At 42.0% G+C, this 19188-nt stretch overlaps 2 protein-coding genes across 3 annotated transcripts in view; one reads left to right on the top strand and one right to left on the bottom strand.

Moving 5' to 3' along the window:
* Positions 1 to 618: 618 nt before the first annotated feature.
* fh (fumarate hydratase) overlaps positions 619 to 19188 on the bottom strand; it is a 29241-nt gene continuing 10671 nt past the window's right edge. The window contains exons 2-10 of one of the 2 annotated variants that reach the window (XM_042332659.1): positions 15170 to 15304; positions 13216 to 13326; positions 10809 to 10985; positions 8917 to 9099; positions 7679 to 7844; positions 6354 to 6557; positions 4397 to 4524; positions 3146 to 3299; positions 619 to 815 (exon numbers count right to left, since the gene is read on the bottom strand). In XM_042332659.1, coding sequence (XP_042188593.1) covers positions 673 to 815; positions 3146 to 3299; positions 4397 to 4524; positions 6354 to 6557; positions 7679 to 7844; positions 8917 to 9099; positions 10809 to 10985; positions 13216 to 13326; positions 15170 to 15304 — 1401 coding nt within the window. In that variant the 3' untranslated portion in view covers positions 619 to 672. 2 annotated transcript variants of the gene reach the window in all.
* LOC103171596 (kynurenine 3-monooxygenase) overlaps positions 17715 to 19188 on the top strand; it is a 46582-nt gene continuing 45108 nt past the window's right edge. Inside the window, exon 1 of the mRNA XM_042333449.1 lies at positions 17715 to 18040. Coding sequence (XP_042189383.1) covers positions 17989 to 18040 — 52 coding nt within the window. The 5' untranslated portion in view covers positions 17715 to 17988. The remainder of the gene's footprint in view (positions 18041 to 19188) is intronic.

Below are 19188 nucleotides of genomic sequence, written 5' to 3'. Positions count from 1 at the left end.
CTCTCTACCCCCTCCTCGCTCCCTCCCTTCCCTCCCCCTGACCATTTCCCCCCAATGCTCGGGTCCTGACCCAACTGTACAGCGCCTTGGGACGTTCTCCCAACATGAAAGGCGCTCTATAAATGGAATCTTGTTGTTGTTGTTGTTCTGGTTTTAAGAAAATCTCATTTGCTATTCCTATAGTCCCCAGAAATATTTCTTGTTTATTATTAAAATCCACAATACATTACAATCTTTCTCAGTCTGACTGCCTGAAACAAATTGTTGATAGAAGATTAATAGCAGATTAAAGTGCCCAGAGACATTGGCCTGCGTGAAGGGCACTATAGAAATGCAAGTTTTTGTTGTTGTGCAATAAGTTCTCAGCTCATTTATTATTAAAAACAATAGTTGTCAGGGGAGGGGGAGGAAAGAGTTCAGCAATTGTCCATCTTCGGCATGGAGCAATGCCCTCAGCTTCAGGCGTATCTTTTTCACTTGGCCACACAAGTCAGATCAGTGGCAAGACAATAAAAGACTCTCCATAGGAAAACTAATACTTTGGAGACTGTAATCATAGTAGGAACACATTCTGAATAGTAAAAATTAGAATGCATGAACAAGGACTCCAGACAGTTAGTCATTTCAAATGTTTATTGCTTGTCGGATGGTATTTGGGTCAAATGGGAAAAGTTACTTGGGACCCAGCATTTCTTGTGGTTTGACCCATTCGTCAAACTGCTCCGGATTTAGGAACCCCAGCTTCATTGCTGCTTCTTTTAATGTTGTTCCATCCTTGTGGGCGGTCTTGGCTATCTTTGCTGATTTATCATAGCCTGTTTATAAAAGAAAATGAGAAGTAATTATCATCAATCCTTACTGATCTGTTACAATCAAGCAAATCCGCTGCCATTAATTTCACTGTGTTTCAAGTTGCTCTGCACAACAATTTGCATAACTGCATTTCATACTCAGCTGTCAGCCCAAGAACAGGTCACAGTGCCATTATTAATCAGAAGTACACACCAGTATCTGACACACCATTTAACCTTTGTACAGAATTTCTCCCATCACAGAATTTTTTTTTTTAAATTTTGCTTTTTTTAAAAAAAAGCCTGTTAACAAGGATGACTGACACTTTTATCAAACATTTATTGCACACTTGGGCTGACTGAAAATTTGCTTGGTGTCCAGCATTTTCATGTGGTTTGACCCATTTGATTTAAGGAATCATGCCACACAACATTGTTACTCTGGAGATTTAAGGTTACAAGTTCAGAGTTTAGATATGGAAAACAATTCTGCAGCAGTATTCTTCCACCTTGATTGCATATTTTAGTTCAAAATTCTACCATTATGCTACATGCCTGCAATGCACTATTATATCAGAGATTATTTGTGTTCACCTACAATATATATGATCACTACACTTAACAGTAAATCCTGTGAAGTGCTTTGAAACATCCCCAACGTGAAAGTATATCAAATGCAATGATCACTATTTCCACCCCCATATATTACAGCAATAAGCTCAGCCCATCAATGGTGAAAATCACCAGATCAGCTTAACTTTAAGAAGCTTTTGATGCTCATGATGCTGTCTGCCTGCTATAATAATAATAATCTTTGAATTTAATGCAGCGTCTTACCATGTCGTTGATACGTCTGAAAGCACTTCACAGGATTTTACTATTTTACTGTCTGTGTACCTGAAGCTGAATGTGGCAGCCAAACGTATATGAGGGATTGTTGGCAAGGAGACTGGGGGATAATAGTAATCCTTGCATTTGACATAGCTCCTTATATCGTTGAGACTTCTCGAACCCCGTCACAGCATATTTTGTAAATGTACAATATTTTGTGGGAAAAGAGCGGCAGCCAGTTTGTACACAGCACTGTCCAATAAACAGCCATGACCAATTTTATTTGGGGATTTGTTGGCCAGGACACCGGGAGAAACTCCCTTCTTTCTTCGAAGCGTGCTATGGAATCTTTAACGTCAACCACAACAAACACCATCTGAGGTGGTTTAACATCTCTTTTGAACAATACAATCCCCAAACCCCACCCCAGCTTTGCATTGGAGTGTCAATTTAGAAGATGTAATCCCAAGTCCCGGGAAGGGCTTGAACCCACAATCTTCTCACTTAAGAGGCGAGAGTGCTACCACTGTGCCAGGCAGACACACAGAAACTGACTTCTTCTGATCAACTGATTGTAGGACACTGCTGTGTGCAATTAGCTGGCTGCTTCGCCCACAAAATATACAGTCAATTAACTTTATATAATAATAATCCTTGCATTTGATATAGTGCTTTTCACGTTTTCTAGACGTCTCAAAGCGCTTCACAGAATATGCTGTAAAGTGAATTGATTGTATATTTCTGGGCAAAACGCGGCAGCCAATTGCGCACAGCAGTGTCCCACAAACAGTCGTGGATTGAAAATGACCAATTTATTATTGTTTTGTTTTTTGGAGGGAATATTATCAGGCGTGTGGAGTAAGGAAACTTGCCCAAGGTTTCACCCTGCCTGGAATTGAACCCAGGTGTCTCACATGCAAGGCGAGTGCTCTAACCACTGAGCTACAGAACTCCACTTTACAGTATATTCTGTGAAGCACTTTGAGACGCCTTGAAGACGTGATAAGGCACTATATCAAATGCAAGGATTATGATGATTATTGAAATGCCATATCATCCATAACCTACAAATACACAGTCATCATGCTTATACATCACGCTTTGATATGTCTCAACAAAGTGATAAATTGCCTATCAAATGCAATGACTATTATTATTTTATTATAAAACAATAATAGTCTATCAAATGCAAGGATTATTATTATCCAATCCTACACAATACAAGCTAATGCATCAGCTATCTTCCTCATTGTTGGCAGACAACTCAATCCTGGGCTATTAATCCCAACTCGTAAAAATATAAAATAGCATTGGGCAGATTCTCTATGCGGAGATACTAGAGGAAGCAACTACCATCAGACTAAGTGGGGGATAATGAAGATTTTACAATGCTGCATAATCAATTACATGAATGATAACTCCAGAGTCAGCTAATTTTATATTTCCAAAGTGGTAGCCAATTCCTTCCTAATTCCAAAATACAGCAGAAATAACAACGTGCCACATACTGTCTAGACTCTTACCAATATGCGGGTTGAGTGCGGTCACCAGCATTAGCGATTCATTCATTAGCTTTTTGATTCGTTCTGTGTTGGCTTCGATTCCAACCACGCAATTCTCTGTGAAGGAGACACAGGCATCTCCGATCAACTGTGCTGAGTTCAGCACATTTTTAATCTGTAAATGAAAATGGAGACATTGTATCTTCTTGATTGATTGCAAAATTAGGTTACGCTTTCATAATACGTATGAGGTTAAGCAGAAAATCCTATTTCTATGACAGCTCCTAACAATGCTAAATTCACATAAATCTGAATGTTGTGAATTAAACCCCCTCCGCAAATAAAAAAAGAGCGATGGACTCTAAGTGCAGTTGAACCTCTAAACTCAGGCTAGCTCCTTCTTCTGCACCAGAAGAGGTTACTTTCATGCCAAATATCTCAAGAACAGCCAAACTGGGGAGATTGTGTCCTGACATTCTCACATCGGATTTCCTACGCACGGCTGAATAAAGAAATCCATATCAAGGTTGCGTGCATCAGGGCACAGATTTGCATCACAGACACCAGACTTAAAGAGATTGTTCAATTTCCATGTCTGTCAGATTAAAAGGACACAGAATTACCTGAATTAGCTCACAGTACTATTTGTCGCATCTGTTAATATTTGTCTGTAGACTAATGCCAACTAAGAATTATTCGTGGCGAAGAGTTCTGAGACAAGGTCGCCAGTTTTCTGGTGAAATGCATTATAGTAAACATAAATATAATCATACAACAAGTCTTGTTTCATTTTTGGGGAAGTGCAATGACAGCAAGGCTGATGAAAATAATACTTCACAAAAAAAATTATTCTATGGCTGGATGTAGAACAAGATCATAAGAACATTGTGCTCAGACCAACCAGCTGCCGCAGGACTATTAGAAATGAAAACATAAAAGCCCATTTGTTCCATCAAAGTAAGGATAGTCCACTCCCGAGAATTATATACTCTTAAGCCTGCAAGACTGTGAAACACCCTTGTCTTCCTTTCCTTCTATTAACTACGGGCTTTCAGAAACCACCCTTGCCGTTATCTCACCATACTGTACACCCTACATATCACACAGGAATAGAAAAGGTCATACATCAAACAGTTATGCAGCTAAAGAAAAATCGATGAGCATGCTTTCATTAGATTATACACCTACTTTATATATACCACCTATCAAAGGAGTTACATACCTAATGGTGGTCCCTTACCTACTCCAAAGGTCATGTTTCCCAGTACTTACCATCATGGGCTTGAAAACGTTCAGCTCAAAGTGGCCATTACTTCCGCCAATAGTGATGGCAACGTGATTTCCCATGACCTGTGCTGCTACCATAGTAACAGCTTCACACTGTGTAGGGTTCACTTTACCTTTCAAAATACAGGAAACACAAAATCACAAATTATGACCAACAACCGTGATTCGGATTTGCGTCCACAAAAGTAACTACAAAAATTTCAAATTTACATTTATACAGCATTTTTCATGTTGGGAGGATGTCCCAAGGAGCTTAGTAATAATGATTTGGCACATGAGTTGGGAGTGGGAGCCGAGGAGAGGTGGGAAAGGGGAAGATGAACGAAAGCTCAAAGAGGACACTCTGGAAACATCAACATATTGGTCACGTTGACATATACTTTTCTAAGAAAAATCATTACAGATTATTAACCTTCTGCTTACTAATACCAATACCGACATGGACTCCCAGTCAAGATTTTCCACACATTGAACTACTAACTAGAGGCTAAGCATTTTTGGGGAAAGAAATGTCATGAATGAAAGTAATTGCAAACTGTTCCTCATTCAGATCTTAGCAAGAGATGCAGAGAAATGTTCTTTCCTAGTGCAGATCACATGCCTGAATTCTTGGCTGCCAAACCATGTGAAGAAGTAATGAGCATTAAAGATGCCAAATTAAGTGCTTTGGATCATTTATTTTGTATGAAAAGGCACTTTGTAAAAACGTTATCATTAGAAAAAAATGTGATATGGTTCTAAACAACTAACTGATTGTTAGAACAATAAATAATAATGATAATTCTTGCATTTGATATAGCGCCTTATCGAGTCTTTGAGACGTCTCAAAGCACTTCACAGGATATACTGTAGTCAACTGACTATATTTTGTGGGCGAAACGCGGCAGCCAATTGCGCACAGCAGTGTGCCACAAACAGTCAGGGATTGAGTGACCAAATTATTATAAAGGAGATTAACTAGTCACTGTGGTTGGCTCACAACAACAACTACTTGCATTATTATAGCACCCTTCACATAGTTGTTAGCCCCTCAGAATGCTTAACAAAAATGGCGTAATTTGACACTTGGCCTGGGAGAAAGAGGAGTCTTAAAAGTGTGACCCGAAGATGAATAAAGATGGGTAAGGCAGAGGGATTGAGGGAGGTAAGCTTGGGCGTAATGGCCAAAAGCTTGGCTACTGATGGTGGGGCAGAGGGGTCGAGGGATGTTCAGAAGATTTGAGCCGGCCGAGTGAAGTGGGAGGGTAGAGGAGTGGGGTGTGAGCGGTTGGAGAGGTAGGGAGGCACTAGGGTATGAAGAGTGAGCAGGTGAGTGTGAAATAGATTCAAATTAGAAGCTAAATTCACTTCAAATTTAATTTACTTCAGATGGCAGATCGGAGGTGAAGATATTTTAGGCCTTCAGTGAACCTTGTATTTGATCATGACCTAAAGTCTGGACCTAAGAGAGTCCACTATTCTTCATACCATATTCTTCTGCTTAAGAATTTTTGAGCACAGACGTGAGTCAGCAGCCTGCTGTAGCTTGGGAATTTTAATTTTTTTATATAGGGAACAACTTATCTCACACATAAATAGCTACAGTAAACACCTGATAATTAGTCACCCCGAGGGTAAAGGGCTCAGTAATCAGTTATCCAGAGTGGCTAGTTAGGCGTAGGTCCTCCCGGGTCACAAGAGGCGCTGTGACTGGTTTAGCCACTAGTTGGAGGTGGGCCGTGCATGTTCAGATGCATTGCAGAGGCCTCTGGTCTATTGGAGGGCTGCACCATCTCCTCCCACACTATCGTGTCACAGGATAGTGTGGTAGATGGGGCAGGAATCTACGGCACAGCCCTCCAAAAGACCAGAGGCCTCTGTGATGCATGACATGCTGACAACATGTAGCAATTTCTGACCAACACTTTCACAAACTAAATTGTAGGAAAATGCATTTAATTACCTGGCATAATGCTGCTCCCAGGCTCATTCTCAGGCAGAATGAGTTCACCCAAGCCAGAGCGAGGCCCAGAGCCGAGGAAGCGAATATCATTGGCTATCTTCATCAGACTGCAGGCAACCACATTCATGGCACCACTCAGTTCCACCAAAGCGTCATGGGCAGCAAGTGCTTCAAACTTATTGGGTGCCGTTATAAATTGTAAACCTTAAAAACAAAAGCAAAGTTGTTTTTTGCTGTCTTCATGGCCACGTTCCTATCAATGCAATTACTTAAGAGTTATCTGTGATGTGAATTGCAACTCCCAATGTGTGTGGCGTTAACTACAAAGACAGAGAAACACAATAAGATTTCTCTGCAAAATGTAACCGAGTCTTAGCCCGCAAATGAGCACTTAACCAAGCATGGATTAAAGCACCCATTAGCCAAAGCAATATCAATTTTGGGTTTGGATTTGCACTGGGTACATAACATTGGGATCAGGGAGGAGATCAGAATGGAATAGTAGAAAAGAGAAATCAGCAGAAATTTATGATGTGTGATTTTATAATCGTCACTGCCCTTCAATCTTAGAAGAATCATAAATTGAGGCTGAAGAGAGTGTGGCTTTCATGTTATACGGTGGCCTAAAAATAATTCTAACAAGAAAATACCGAAATTAAAAAGCTATTCTGGAGGCTTGGAAAATTATGTAAAAAAACTCTTTAAACCAAACATTGTATTACTGTATAACCTGTCAAGTGGTTTGAGACCACCCCTACCCCAAACCCGATGTGAGAAGTGTTATATCAAATGTAAGGAGTAAGGATTAAGAGCTCTGAGACACTACCCTGCGTGGAGGGCACTATATAAGTGCAAGTTGTTGTATTATTATTAGTAAGGTGACGATGCAATGCTAAAACTGCTTGAAACAGAAGCCATCATCCAGAAGTCGGAGTTGTTCAGCTTAACCAGTCATTAAGTAGAAAAAACAAAACTGAACAAAGCCAACTGCAAATTCTGTACCTTGGGACAGTGATAGTTATAACCCTGTAAATTCCCTCCCACTGCTTCCTCACCCCCTTCCTCCTTCCCATCTGCTCCCTCCTTTCCCATCACCTTCCCAGCAATACTTGTCTACATGGTGCACCATGGTGCATTGTTAGTCCCTGAAAGAAGCCATTATAATGACCCCTATGTGTATTGTTTTGTATCTTGTGAATCAAGGTTACAAAATAGATTTCTGAATCTAGCATGGCTCAGAATACTTGACACACAATGAAGCTTGCGAGGTACCATTAATTGGACATTAGTAGCTGAATGTTTAATGCCACATTATGCATTCTCACCTGTGAATTTTGAAACTTTAGCAGCCACCTTCTCCGCAAACCCTATCCTTGTGTTCAATCCAGTTCCCACTGCAGTTCCACCAGCCGCTAGCTCATATATTCTTGGCATTGCAGCCTTAATCCGTTCCATACCATACTTGACCTGCTGCACATAACCACTAAATTCCTACATGAGGAAAACCAAAAAACAGTTTCAACCAATACTTTAGGAACAAAGAATCTAACACCAGAACTTAACAGAGCACAACCTGAAAGAACAATTACACTGCAGACATATATTCTACTCCCGCTTACTAAAATGTTCAAGGTGTTCCTCCCCTCATTATCAGTAACAAAATATAAGATTGTGCAGAATTGTAGAAAATTGCATTCAATTTTAATTTGTAAGCTTGTTCTTTTTAAAAGAACTATAGAAAACTGGCTTCTAAATTAACAGCAAATGACACATGTAAAGTGCCTTTCACTTGTCAGAACGTTTCAAAGAGCCTTATAATGACGAAGCAGGAGGCTGAAATTGAAAGAAGCTGCTGGGTGACCGAAAGTACAATCAATGCAGTCAGTCTCCAGGTGAGATTTGAAAGCAGAGAAACACGGTGGAGAGATTTCAGGAGAGTTCCAGAGGGAGGGGACAACGTGGCTGAAGGCTCATCCACCAATGGTGGGGCAGAGGCATGAAGCAGGATGGAGTTGGTGGACAAGGAGTGGCGGAGTAAGTAGAGTCACACAGACTGGGTGGAGCAAGGCTGTGGAGACATTGAAAGATGAGGATGTTAAAGTTGACCTGCTCGGAAACAGGGAGTCATGGGGAGGGTGCGATGGGCTCATGGGGCCTGGTGTGGGAGAGTATTAAGGGCTGCTGCAAAGTTTGGTCTGGAATTTGTGAAAGGTGGTGTTGGGGAGGCTGGCGAACAGGGCATTGGAAAATTCATTCCTGGAGGTATGTGTCTGAGGGTTTTAGCTGTGTTGGTGGTAGTGCCAGAGATGGTAATGCTGTTGAAATGCAATGCAAGATATAAGAATGCATTGTTTTTATTGTTATCGAGTGCAGTGCAGTGCTGAACGTAGATTGGTTAGCTTTGCACAATTGGACTTTTGTGAACGCCACGTCCATAAGAACATAGTGTGATTAAGAACTGAATTCAGAATTGGTTAAGCATTAATAAAATGGTCATACAGGCTCAGCTGTGGGCCCTCATGGGACATTTACGGTATTATACGCAGTTTTTGATTTTACTTACCTGCCCTAGTGAAAGTGGGACAGCGTCCTGGGTGTGGGTGCGGCCAATCTTAATAATATTAGCAAATTCCTTGGCCTTTGAATCGAGAGCATCGTGGAGAGTCTGTAGTCCAGGCAGTAGAACCTTGTGTACCTCCACGGCAGCCGCAATGTGCATAGCCGTCGGGAATGTGTCATTAGAACTCTGCCAATGGGCAGAAGGAAAGAAAACGTGAATGAAATGGATACAGTGAAATACATCGGAGAGAACAATCAATACAACACTATTATTAAAGTAACCCTTGCTTTTAATATAGCAACTTTTCACGTCACAAAAACACCTCAAAGCACTTCACAGGATTTACCTTAATGTATATTTGTAACCACACAGCAAAGTCCCCCACAAACAGCCATGAATTGGCGGAGGGAACTAAAATTGATCATTCATTTATATCATCTGCTAAATCATCCTTCTCCTCCAAGACAATCTTAGAGGCCAAGAACAACCCCAGATTCCTCTTCTCCATCACCAACTGGCTCCTCCGCCCACCTTCTCACGCCTCACCTATCCTAACCTCCAACGCCAACCGCGAGGAGATGCTGGACTTCCTCGAAATCAAAGTGGAGGGGATCCGCTCAGCCGCCTCTGCCCTTCCGTCTACTACCCCCTCCCCCCCTCTGGAACTCCATCCCGCAGTCCCTCTGCCTCACCACTCCCTTGCCATTCAAGACCCGTTTCAAAACCCTCCCCTTCAACCGTGCCTTCAATCACCCTCCTTCCCCCGACCTACATCCTCTCCGATCCTGACCGCCAGCTCGTGTCCGAAACACTGGTTGTCCAGCGTCTTGGGACGTGCTTCCAACGTGAAGGGTGCTACACAAATGTAATTTTGTTGTTGTTAATATCCTTTTATATGCAAAACCTTGGGCTCTTTTTTGACCCTCAACTATCCTTTCTACCCGACATCTGCGCCATGACCCACTCTGCCTTCCCCCTCCTCCACAACGTCACCCGGCTCCGACACTGTCTCACACCACAGGCTGCCGAAACCCTCATACATGCCTTCATTATATCAAGGCTCGACTTTCCAAACTCACTGCTTGTCGGCCTCCCCAACTTCTCCCTCCACAGGCTGCAGATCATCCAGAACTCTGCAGTCCATGTTCTCTCCCGCAATAGGCTCCGCGACCCTATCACCCCCATCCTTGCCCGACTCCCCTGGCTTCCCATCACACAGAGGATACAGTTCAAGATTCTGGTCCTCACCTTCAAAGGTCTTGCTCCCCACACCTCTCTGACCTCCTAACCCCTTACCATTCTGTTCGCTCCCTCCGCTCAGCGGGCTCTGGCCTGCTTCACATCCCCTGCCTTGCTCACCCCACTATTGGCGGGCAGGCCTTCCGCCATTCTTCACCCACCCTCTGGAATTCCATCCCGCAGTCCCTCCGTCTCTCCCCCTCCCTCGCCACCTTCAAGACCCACCTCAAGACCCTTCCCTTCGACCGTGCTTTCGATCTCTCTGCTTCCCCCCCTGCCCTCCACACTCCCCCACCATGACCCCCAGCTCGGGTCTGCAACTCTATCTGTCCAGCACCTTGGGACGTCCTCCCGACGTGAAAGGAGCTATACAAGTGTAATTTTATTGTTGTTGTTTATGGTATGCAAATTGGTTTCTACATTCGCTTACAAGTACGCACTCACTACACTTCAGGGTAAATCCTATGAAGTGCTTTGAGATGAGTCGACGATGTGGTAAGGCGCTATACCATATGCAAGAACCTTCATATTATTATAAATGGGTTATGAAATGACAGAACAGTCCCAGAGATAATATCTCTATTGCTCTTCCTTCAAATTGTGAAGGAAAATGACTTAAAATTATAAAGAAAGCAATGTAAAATTCAGTTCCCTACCTGGCTTTTATTTACGTGATCATTTGGGTGCACAGGATCTTTGCTCCCCAGTTTACCTCCAAGAATTTGAATGGCCCTGTTGCTGATCACTTCATTCACATTCATGTTAGTTTGGGTTCCAGAGCCTGTCTGCCATACCACCAGAGGAAAGTGGTCATCCAGTTTCCCAGCAATCACCTGTGTGACATGAGCACAGCAAAGATTACTTTTCTTCTGTTCTGTTAAGAATGCAATAACAGCAACAACAACTTGCATTTATATAGCCCCCTTCACTGAGGCAGCGTCTTGGGAGCACTTATCAGTAGTGGAGCCTGCTGCTGAGCTGGGTGGAGGGGAAGAGGAAGGTGATCTGAAAATAGGGAAGGAGAGAGCAAGGCAGAGGGAATGACTGGACTAGTTTTCATGGCATAGTGGCTGAAAGCATGGCCATCAATGGTGGAGTGGAGAAGAGGGACAAGCAGAAGGCTGGAGCGAGCCAGGTGGTGAATTGGGTAATAAGCAGATTGGGTGGTGCCAGGGAGTGAAGGGATTTGTAGATAATACAATTTGCATAGCACTTTTCATGTCAGAAGGATGTTTCAAAGTGCTTAGATTTGAGCATTGCTGGCTGGGCACCCAAGCTGGGGTGGAAGCCAAAGTGGGTGGGAAGAGAAAAGATAACTAAACGCGCAGGACGCCTTGAGAGATGTACGTTATCCTTGCGATGAACATACTGTATTTGCTAAAACAAAGGGAAAAAAAATCACTAGCATTAGAGAAACAAGAAAGCACAATAAATAGTTATAACGTAACTGGTTTCCGAGTCACTTAAGTCATATGTGTTAGATTGACTAGAATATGTAGAAATTATAACACCTTATAGCAATTATAAAATATTAGTTTAAAAACGTTAGAAGGACGCTGAGCCTGTCGGGTCCAAGCGCTGGGAGAAGCAGGCACGGCCTCTAGTCCTGGAGTATGAGGTAAGGGCCACCTGGAGATAGGGGGAGACCCTGAGCCTGGTACCAGGACAATGGAATATGTGTCTGAAAGCTTTTTCTTGTAGACTAGTTACATTCTCAAAGACAGTACTGAGTTAAGTTGAAGCCTGTCTCAATTCCAGATGGCCAAAAGAGAACATCGTTGATCAGGTTAGACAGGACAAAGGAAGAACAAAATTCTGGAGACCATAATCTTATCTGGCCGGAGCAAAGGTTAGAGGGGAATTTAGTATAATTTGGGTGCCACCGAACAGAGAGGGGTAGAAGCAGGGAGAGAGAGACTAAGAGAGATGTGGAAGCAGAGAGAGAAAGAGAGAACATGAGTATTGCAAAAGCTTAAGCCTGAGAAGCCAACATGAAAGACGGAAATCAGCCTACAGACTACATAGAACTGGTAGTATGACTATTTACCTCTTTTGCTATAGACTCATAAAATTTTTGTGAACCAATAAACCATTATACCTTTATTAAGGATTGTTGAGTTATTATTTCGGATCCTCGGGATCGGTATATCCCAACATATGTTTAGTTGCTAATAGTTTTTGATGGGAGAGTTTGATCTCATGCTTATGAGAGTAATGTCTACTTGTTGACACTGGGTGGCACTGTATAACCGTATGTGAAATAAGTTACATCTGGGATTTTTATTTTTTTAAAAAACATTTTGTACAGATAGATGTTTATTTTACATTTAGTTTTTTGAGAATTTTTTAAGAGAATTAACAAAGAAGATTGGGAACTGGATAACTATCTAGTAATGGAAACCAGAATCTTAACTTTATAGCTAAGTCAGTAAAAAGAAGATCCAGAAACATTTCTTGGCAGAGTTGTAAGAAAGGGTAATGTACTTTCAGTTCAAAAGAAGATAAGTTGTAGAGTCCTGTAGCTCAGTGGTTAGAGCACTCGCTTTGCAAACGAGAGACCTGAGTTCAATTCCAGGCAGAGGGTGAAACCTTGGGCAAGTTTCCTTACTCCACACACCTAATAATAATCCCTCCAAAACCAAAAACAATAATAAATTGGTCATTTTCAATCTACGACTGTTTGTGGGACATTGCTGTGCGCAATTGGCTGCCGCGTTCGCCCACAAATATATAGTCAATTCACTTTACAGTGTGTTCTGTGAAGCGCTTTGGGACGTCCTCCCGACGTGAAAAGCGCTATATCAAATGCAAGGATTATTATTATTATTATTATTATAAGTTAGTTGGGAAAGAAAGGGTATTAAGGGAAACCGAGAAAAAATAGGAAAGGGAATTTAAAAAGGTAAAGATCTGCCATAATCTAATAAAATTACAGAGCAGCATCAATGCAACCACCAGTTAGGAGGTGGTGCCAGTAGCTCTCCTCTAATAAATGTCGACAGGAAGTCTGTACCAGTTTGTACAAGATCCACCTGGAAAACATCTTGCACACTTCCTTCCTACCTCGCCTGCTGCCTTGATAATACCATCAGCAATCTTTGGATCCAAACCGTAATCCTTATTCACTTCTGCAGCTGCCTGCTTCAGGATGGCAAAGGCTCTGATCACTTGGATCTGTCAACAAAAAGTCAAAGGTGAAGCAACAACAAACATTTTCATTCTCGTTGCAATATAAGGCAAGTTTACAGATCACTTCAGCAAATCTCTCATTTAAAACATTTTCTCAATACCTACTTGCGTTATAATACCCAGTTGTACTGCATCAGGTTCTGTGAATACAATTAAACAAACCCTCTGCATAATAACTTTGAAACAACTGCACTTGCATCATTTACAGCAGCACTGGGCTTACAGATAATGAAATCTCCCAGCGATTACTGGGAAGCAACTCCCTCACACCGCTTTATGTGAATGGTTTGATTTTTATGTTCACCTCAATGTACAGCAATATCATTTATGTAGCTGAGTGGTTAGAGCACTCGCCTTGCAAGCGAGACACCTGGGTTCAATTCCAGTCAGGGCGAAACTTTGGGCAAGTTTCCTTACTCCACACGCCTGATAATAATCCCTCCAAAAACAAAACAATAATAAATTGGTCATTTTCAATCCGTGTCTGTTTGTGGGACACTGCTGTGCGCTATTGGCTGTCGCGTTTTACCCACAAATATACAGTCAATTCACTTTACAGCATACTCTGTGAAGCGCTTTGAGACGTCGAGAAGACATGAAAAGCGCTACATCAAATGCAAGGATTATTATTTAGAAATATTTCACCACCAAACCACTGCAAGTTGAATAACATCCTCCATCCCCTCCCAGAGCAGTAGGAATCTCTGTACTAATTTGCCTCTTGTGATCATTCAATATCATCCAGATGATCAAGGAATGTTATTGTTATTTGCAGAGGTGGGCAGACTGTCAGGGAGGAAGCAGAGTCCAAAGGCTTTTTTCCCTTTCTCCACGCACAATTATGTTGCAATCAGTCATAAACATTTGATACTGTGTCTAAAGAGTAAACAGTCGGGCAAAATATTTTACTATGGCATGACTATACTGATTTGATACGCATAATCTTTTGCACAAACATAGATATTTAACTTTGATGTGGTTTGTTCCTTTCATCATATCCTCATCTGTCCTCACACTGTTTGTTCGTTTCGAAATAAAGCAAACCTTTAACTGGTTCCCATCAGTCGAGGTATCTGTTTGCTTTTCTGCCAATAAACACATTGAGAAATTGTTTTTTTTCTCACTTACTCCAAAAGACATTATGTCTTCTTGTTTGTGTGAACTATTGTTTAATATTTAAGAAGCACTGTTACAAATTCTGGGTAGAAGGATGACATCAGTTCCAAGCAAAGCTGTTGCAATGAAGAATTTTTTTTTACAGTGTTTCTCTGCTACATTCATATTCCTCCACTTGTATCATGGCATCACTCGATCTAATTTTACCAAATACTGTGCACATTTCATGAGGTTATAGCAGTCACATTCATTACATAAAATGCTCTATTAAAAAAATGTATGATGATCACACTGCGATAAAAGGATTGTTAACAACTACCCAATGGTATTATAATACTTGCATCTGATATAACACTTTATCAAGTCATCAAAACATCTCATCACGCTTCACAGGATTTTACTGTCAAGTGTAATGGCTGTGTATTTGTAACTGAACGCAGCAACCAGTTTCCCCATGGAAGAGAATTACTAATTTTAAGTCAAGCCAACACATGGACTGAAAATAAACCAAACAACTTCTGCGACTCTCCAATGTACATTTTGGCTGATTTTGGTTGGAGAAGCAGCAGAGATATTACAATCGACCTGAACTCTAGCGTGCACAAACTAGCAAGGTTTCATGTTTTTCATTGCTGCAAAGTGCACATTGAATGACATCTCGTGATATTAGGAAATAGCACAAGGTTGAAATAAAACATTATGGATTACTTACAGGCATCCTCTCTGATATTCCTCCGATTTTGAAGTTCATCATCGATCGGACAGTCTGGGCTCCATAGTATTTGTCATTTGGCACCTTCAGATCACCAAATGTATCCGATTCAATTCTGTAACCATCAGAACTTTGCTGAAAAACAAAATTGCTATCATTTACTTCAGAAATGACTTTGTGCAATTTCCTACTACTATTGTCTGAAATTCCATGTATGATTGGATATTGGACATCTAGACTTTGGAAATCATTTGGATTTTATTTTTGCCTATTTTCTCCCCTCCAATTTTCCTGAACATATAGTACCACAGGTTGCTGAGTTACAGTTCCACAAGCCAAGTCACAATTCTTTATCAAAGCCCAAGCAATGAGTGTGGAGGATTCACAGCCAAGCACAATTCTTTGCTTGTACAATGTCCGCATTTAATCACTTTCCAGCAGGGGTCAGTGGATAGTCGAAGCGCTCCCTGCATGAGGGGCACTTTATAAATGCAAGTTGTTGTTGTTATCAGGAGCGTAAACCCGGTCTTATTTTCTCCTCTGATGCAAAGGGACTGAAGCTAATAGTAACATTGCCATCTCAGATCAGCTGTCTCAGCAAAGATCAGGATGCAAACTTGCGGCTGCGTGGTCAATATGGTCCAACGTTACATTGGGCATTTACCTAAGTAGAGAAGCTGCTACTATAATTTAAAAAGACACACTTGCATTTCATTCAATAATGTACCTACATTTCATTCAATAATGTAGAATGAGAGCTGTTTGGAAAGAAAGATGCTCCATAAAGTATTAACTTAATAAAATACTAAATAAAATGAAGAGTAACATCGCCTTACATCTTCCGAAATTAAAAAAAATTTACTCCATTTCTAATTTTGGGTGTCCGGAAATTCCCCCTCGTCTTAGCCTGTAAGACCATTGAGGCTGTTGCATTGAGAGTTTGAAAATACACTGAGGTGTGACCCCACACTACATGAACCAACAGACTTTGCTTTTCTCACATAAGGTTATCCAGATGTGGATCTCGGGCTATATTTTAGAACAGAAAGTTAGAGATTGTGTTGTACAACTCAAGATAACAACCCGTCCAAGGTCTTTCATCCGCATTCCTACAATTTCCATAAGAAACACATCCAAACAAAGGGCACAAGACTTTTCTGATATCTCCTGACTGAATAAGAAGAGCCACCTGTTTGAGCCTAATAATGATCATTATCAGGCTCTTCTTGGCAGTTCAATCTATTGTAGATTAATGTGCTGACTCAGCACATCTATTTAAATTGACAAGTTAATAATCCTTGCATTTGATATAGCACCTTACTGCGTCATCGAGATGTCTCTCAAAGCGCTTCGCAGGACGTCCTGTAAAGTGGTGGAACTGTGCGTTTTGTAGGCGAAAATTATATTCAGAGGCCCCTTTAACCACATTACGCTTGTGGCAGGTCTAAAGATGTTCTGTCCACCTGCCTGTCAAAGACATCAAGGCCTGAATGAGCACTAGCATTTTAATATTGACTAGACAGATGTCATCCACCTTGGCTTCAACATCCCAAGCACCCAGTTCAATCCTCACTATCCAACTACCTACATTCGATGGACATCTTTAAGTATGCTTTTAAGTTATTAAATAGACAATTCATTGTTGATTGCTACTCATTGTCTACTACTCAAACTCCCTCCTTTGTGGTGTCTCCTGCTCCACAATTCACAAAATTCACAACTAATTTCAAAACTCTTGCCACCCGCATTCTCACCCGAACTAAACTCCGTACCTCCATTACCCCAGTCCTTGTCAAACTCCATTGGCTCCCTGTCACAGAGTGGATCGATTTCAAGATCCTCATTCTTGCATTTAAATCCCTTCACACCCTGACACTCTCCAACCTGCTCTCTCCCCACACTACTACCTGCTGCCTCCACTCGACTGGCTCTAGCCTCCTTCTTGTTCCCCGGACCCTCCACCCCACATTGGAGGCTGTTCTGTGGAACTTGCTCCCTCAATCCCTTCGCCTTGCCCCCTCTATTCCCATTTTCAGGTCACGATTGAAGACCTACCTCTTTGACCGTGCCAACAGTCACCTCCCCACTCCCCCTCCCCCTGGCTCGGCATCAGGCTCCGTCACTGTTAAGCACTCCGAGATGCTATCCGGCATGAAGGGCTCTAACATAAATGCAAGTTGTTGTTATTTTACACAGTAAAACTTGCATAAATCTTATTTTTAGACATTGTTTAATCGTCTAAGTCGTACATTCGCCCGAGTCCCATTCAGTTTCCTATCAAAACCACTTTGATTTATTTCAATTGCTTGCATTAATCACCTTCTAACTCAGAACTTTAAAGTTTGGATTGGCACTTACAACAACAACTTGAATTTAGATATATGAATGTGTATATATATATATATATATAGTACATATTTGACAGTTAAAAAACGTGTCTGCCTCCATTTGAGGCCACATGAATTCCCTGTCACTCGTCCCTCCACAATAACATCCCATTACAATAAATAGGAGGACTGTGGTGGCAAATCACAGTGATATTTGGTGTAAACCAAACTACATAGGGCTGCACTTTAGTCAGTGAGTGGGTGGGAGGGAGGACTGAGATATAAACTGGAGGCCTGGGTTCACTTGCCTCCCAGTGGCAGTGACTTTCCTGAGTAACTCGGCCCCAAGTAGATAGACAGACAGACTGACAGACTGACTAGTGGCCAAGACAGCTGAGCTTTTTGATGGAGGTGAACCTTTACGAGAGGGAGAGAGAGGGAGAAAAAAGAAAAAAAAATAACTCCCACAATTGAGAAAACAGAAAGCTGGTGATGGGGAGAAGAGCACTGCAGAGGAAGGAACCACAGCAAACATCAAAACAGAGTGAGCATAACAGATCTCTGCAAGTGTGAGTGTGTAGTGTGTGTGTATGGTGAGTGTGTGAGTGTGAGTGAGTGTGTATGGTGAGTGTGAGTGAGTGTGAGTGAGTGTGTATGGTGAGTGTGTGAGTGTATTGAGTGTGAGTAAGTGAGTGTATTGAGTGTGAGTGAGTGTGTATGGTGAGTGTGTGAGTATATTGAGTGTGAGTGAGTGTGTATGGTGAGTGTGTGAGTGTGAGTGAGTGTGTATGGTGTGTGAGTGAGTGTGTATGGTGAGTGTGTGAGTGTGAATGAGTGAGTGTGTGTGAGTGAGTGTGTATGGTGAGTGTGAGTGAGTGTGTATGGTGAGTGTGTGAGTGTGAATGAGTGAGTGTGTGAGTGTGAGTGAGTGTGTATGGTGAGTGTGTGAGTGTGAGTGAGTGTGTGTGAGTGTGAATGAGTGAGTGTGAGTGAGTGTGTATGGTGAGTGTGTGTGTGAGTGTGTGAGTGAGTGTGTGTGTGAATGAGTGAATGTGTGAATGAGTGAGTGTGTGAGTGAGTGTGTATGGTGAGTGTGTATTGAGTGTGAGTGTGAGTGAGTGTGTATGGTGAGTGAGTGTATTGAGTGTGAGTGAGTGTGTATGGTGAGTGTGTGAGTGTGAGTGAGTGTGTATGGTGAGTGTGTGTGTGAGTGAGTGTGTATGGTGAGTGTGTGAGTGTGAGTGAGTGTGTGAGTGTGAGTGAGTGTGTATGGTGAGTGTGTGTGAGTGAGTGTGTGTGTGAATGAGTGAATGTGTGAATGAGTGAGTGTGTGAGTGAGTGTGTATGGTGAGTGAGTGTATTGAGTGTGAGTGTGAGTGAGTGTGTGTGTGTGTGTGTGAGTGTGAGTGAGTGTGTATGGTGAGTGTGTGAGTGTGAGAGTGTATTGAGTGTGAGTGAGTGTGTGAGTGAGTGTGAGTGAGTGTGAGTGAGTGTGTGAGTGAGTGTGTGAGTGTATTGAGTGTGAGTGAGTGTGTGAGTGAGTGTGAGTGAGTGTGTATGGTGAGTGTGTGAGTGTATTGAGTGTGAGTGAGTGTGTGAGTGAGTGTGAGTGAGTGTGTATGGTGAGTGAGTGTATTGAGTGTGAGTGAGTGAGTGTATTGAGTGTGAGTGAGTGAGTGTATTGAGTGTGAG

Source organism: Callorhinchus milii, unplaced genomic scaffold (assembly GCF_018977255.1).
Source record: "Callorhinchus milii isolate IMCB2004 unplaced genomic scaffold, IMCB_Cmil_1.0 Scaffold3, whole genome shotgun sequence".
Taxonomy (NCBI): Eukaryota; Metazoa; Chordata; class Chondrichthyes; order Chimaeriformes; family Callorhinchidae; genus Callorhinchus; species Callorhinchus milii.
Note: the sequence above shows the minus strand (reverse complement) of the source record. Positions and strands in the feature narration are given on the sequence as shown.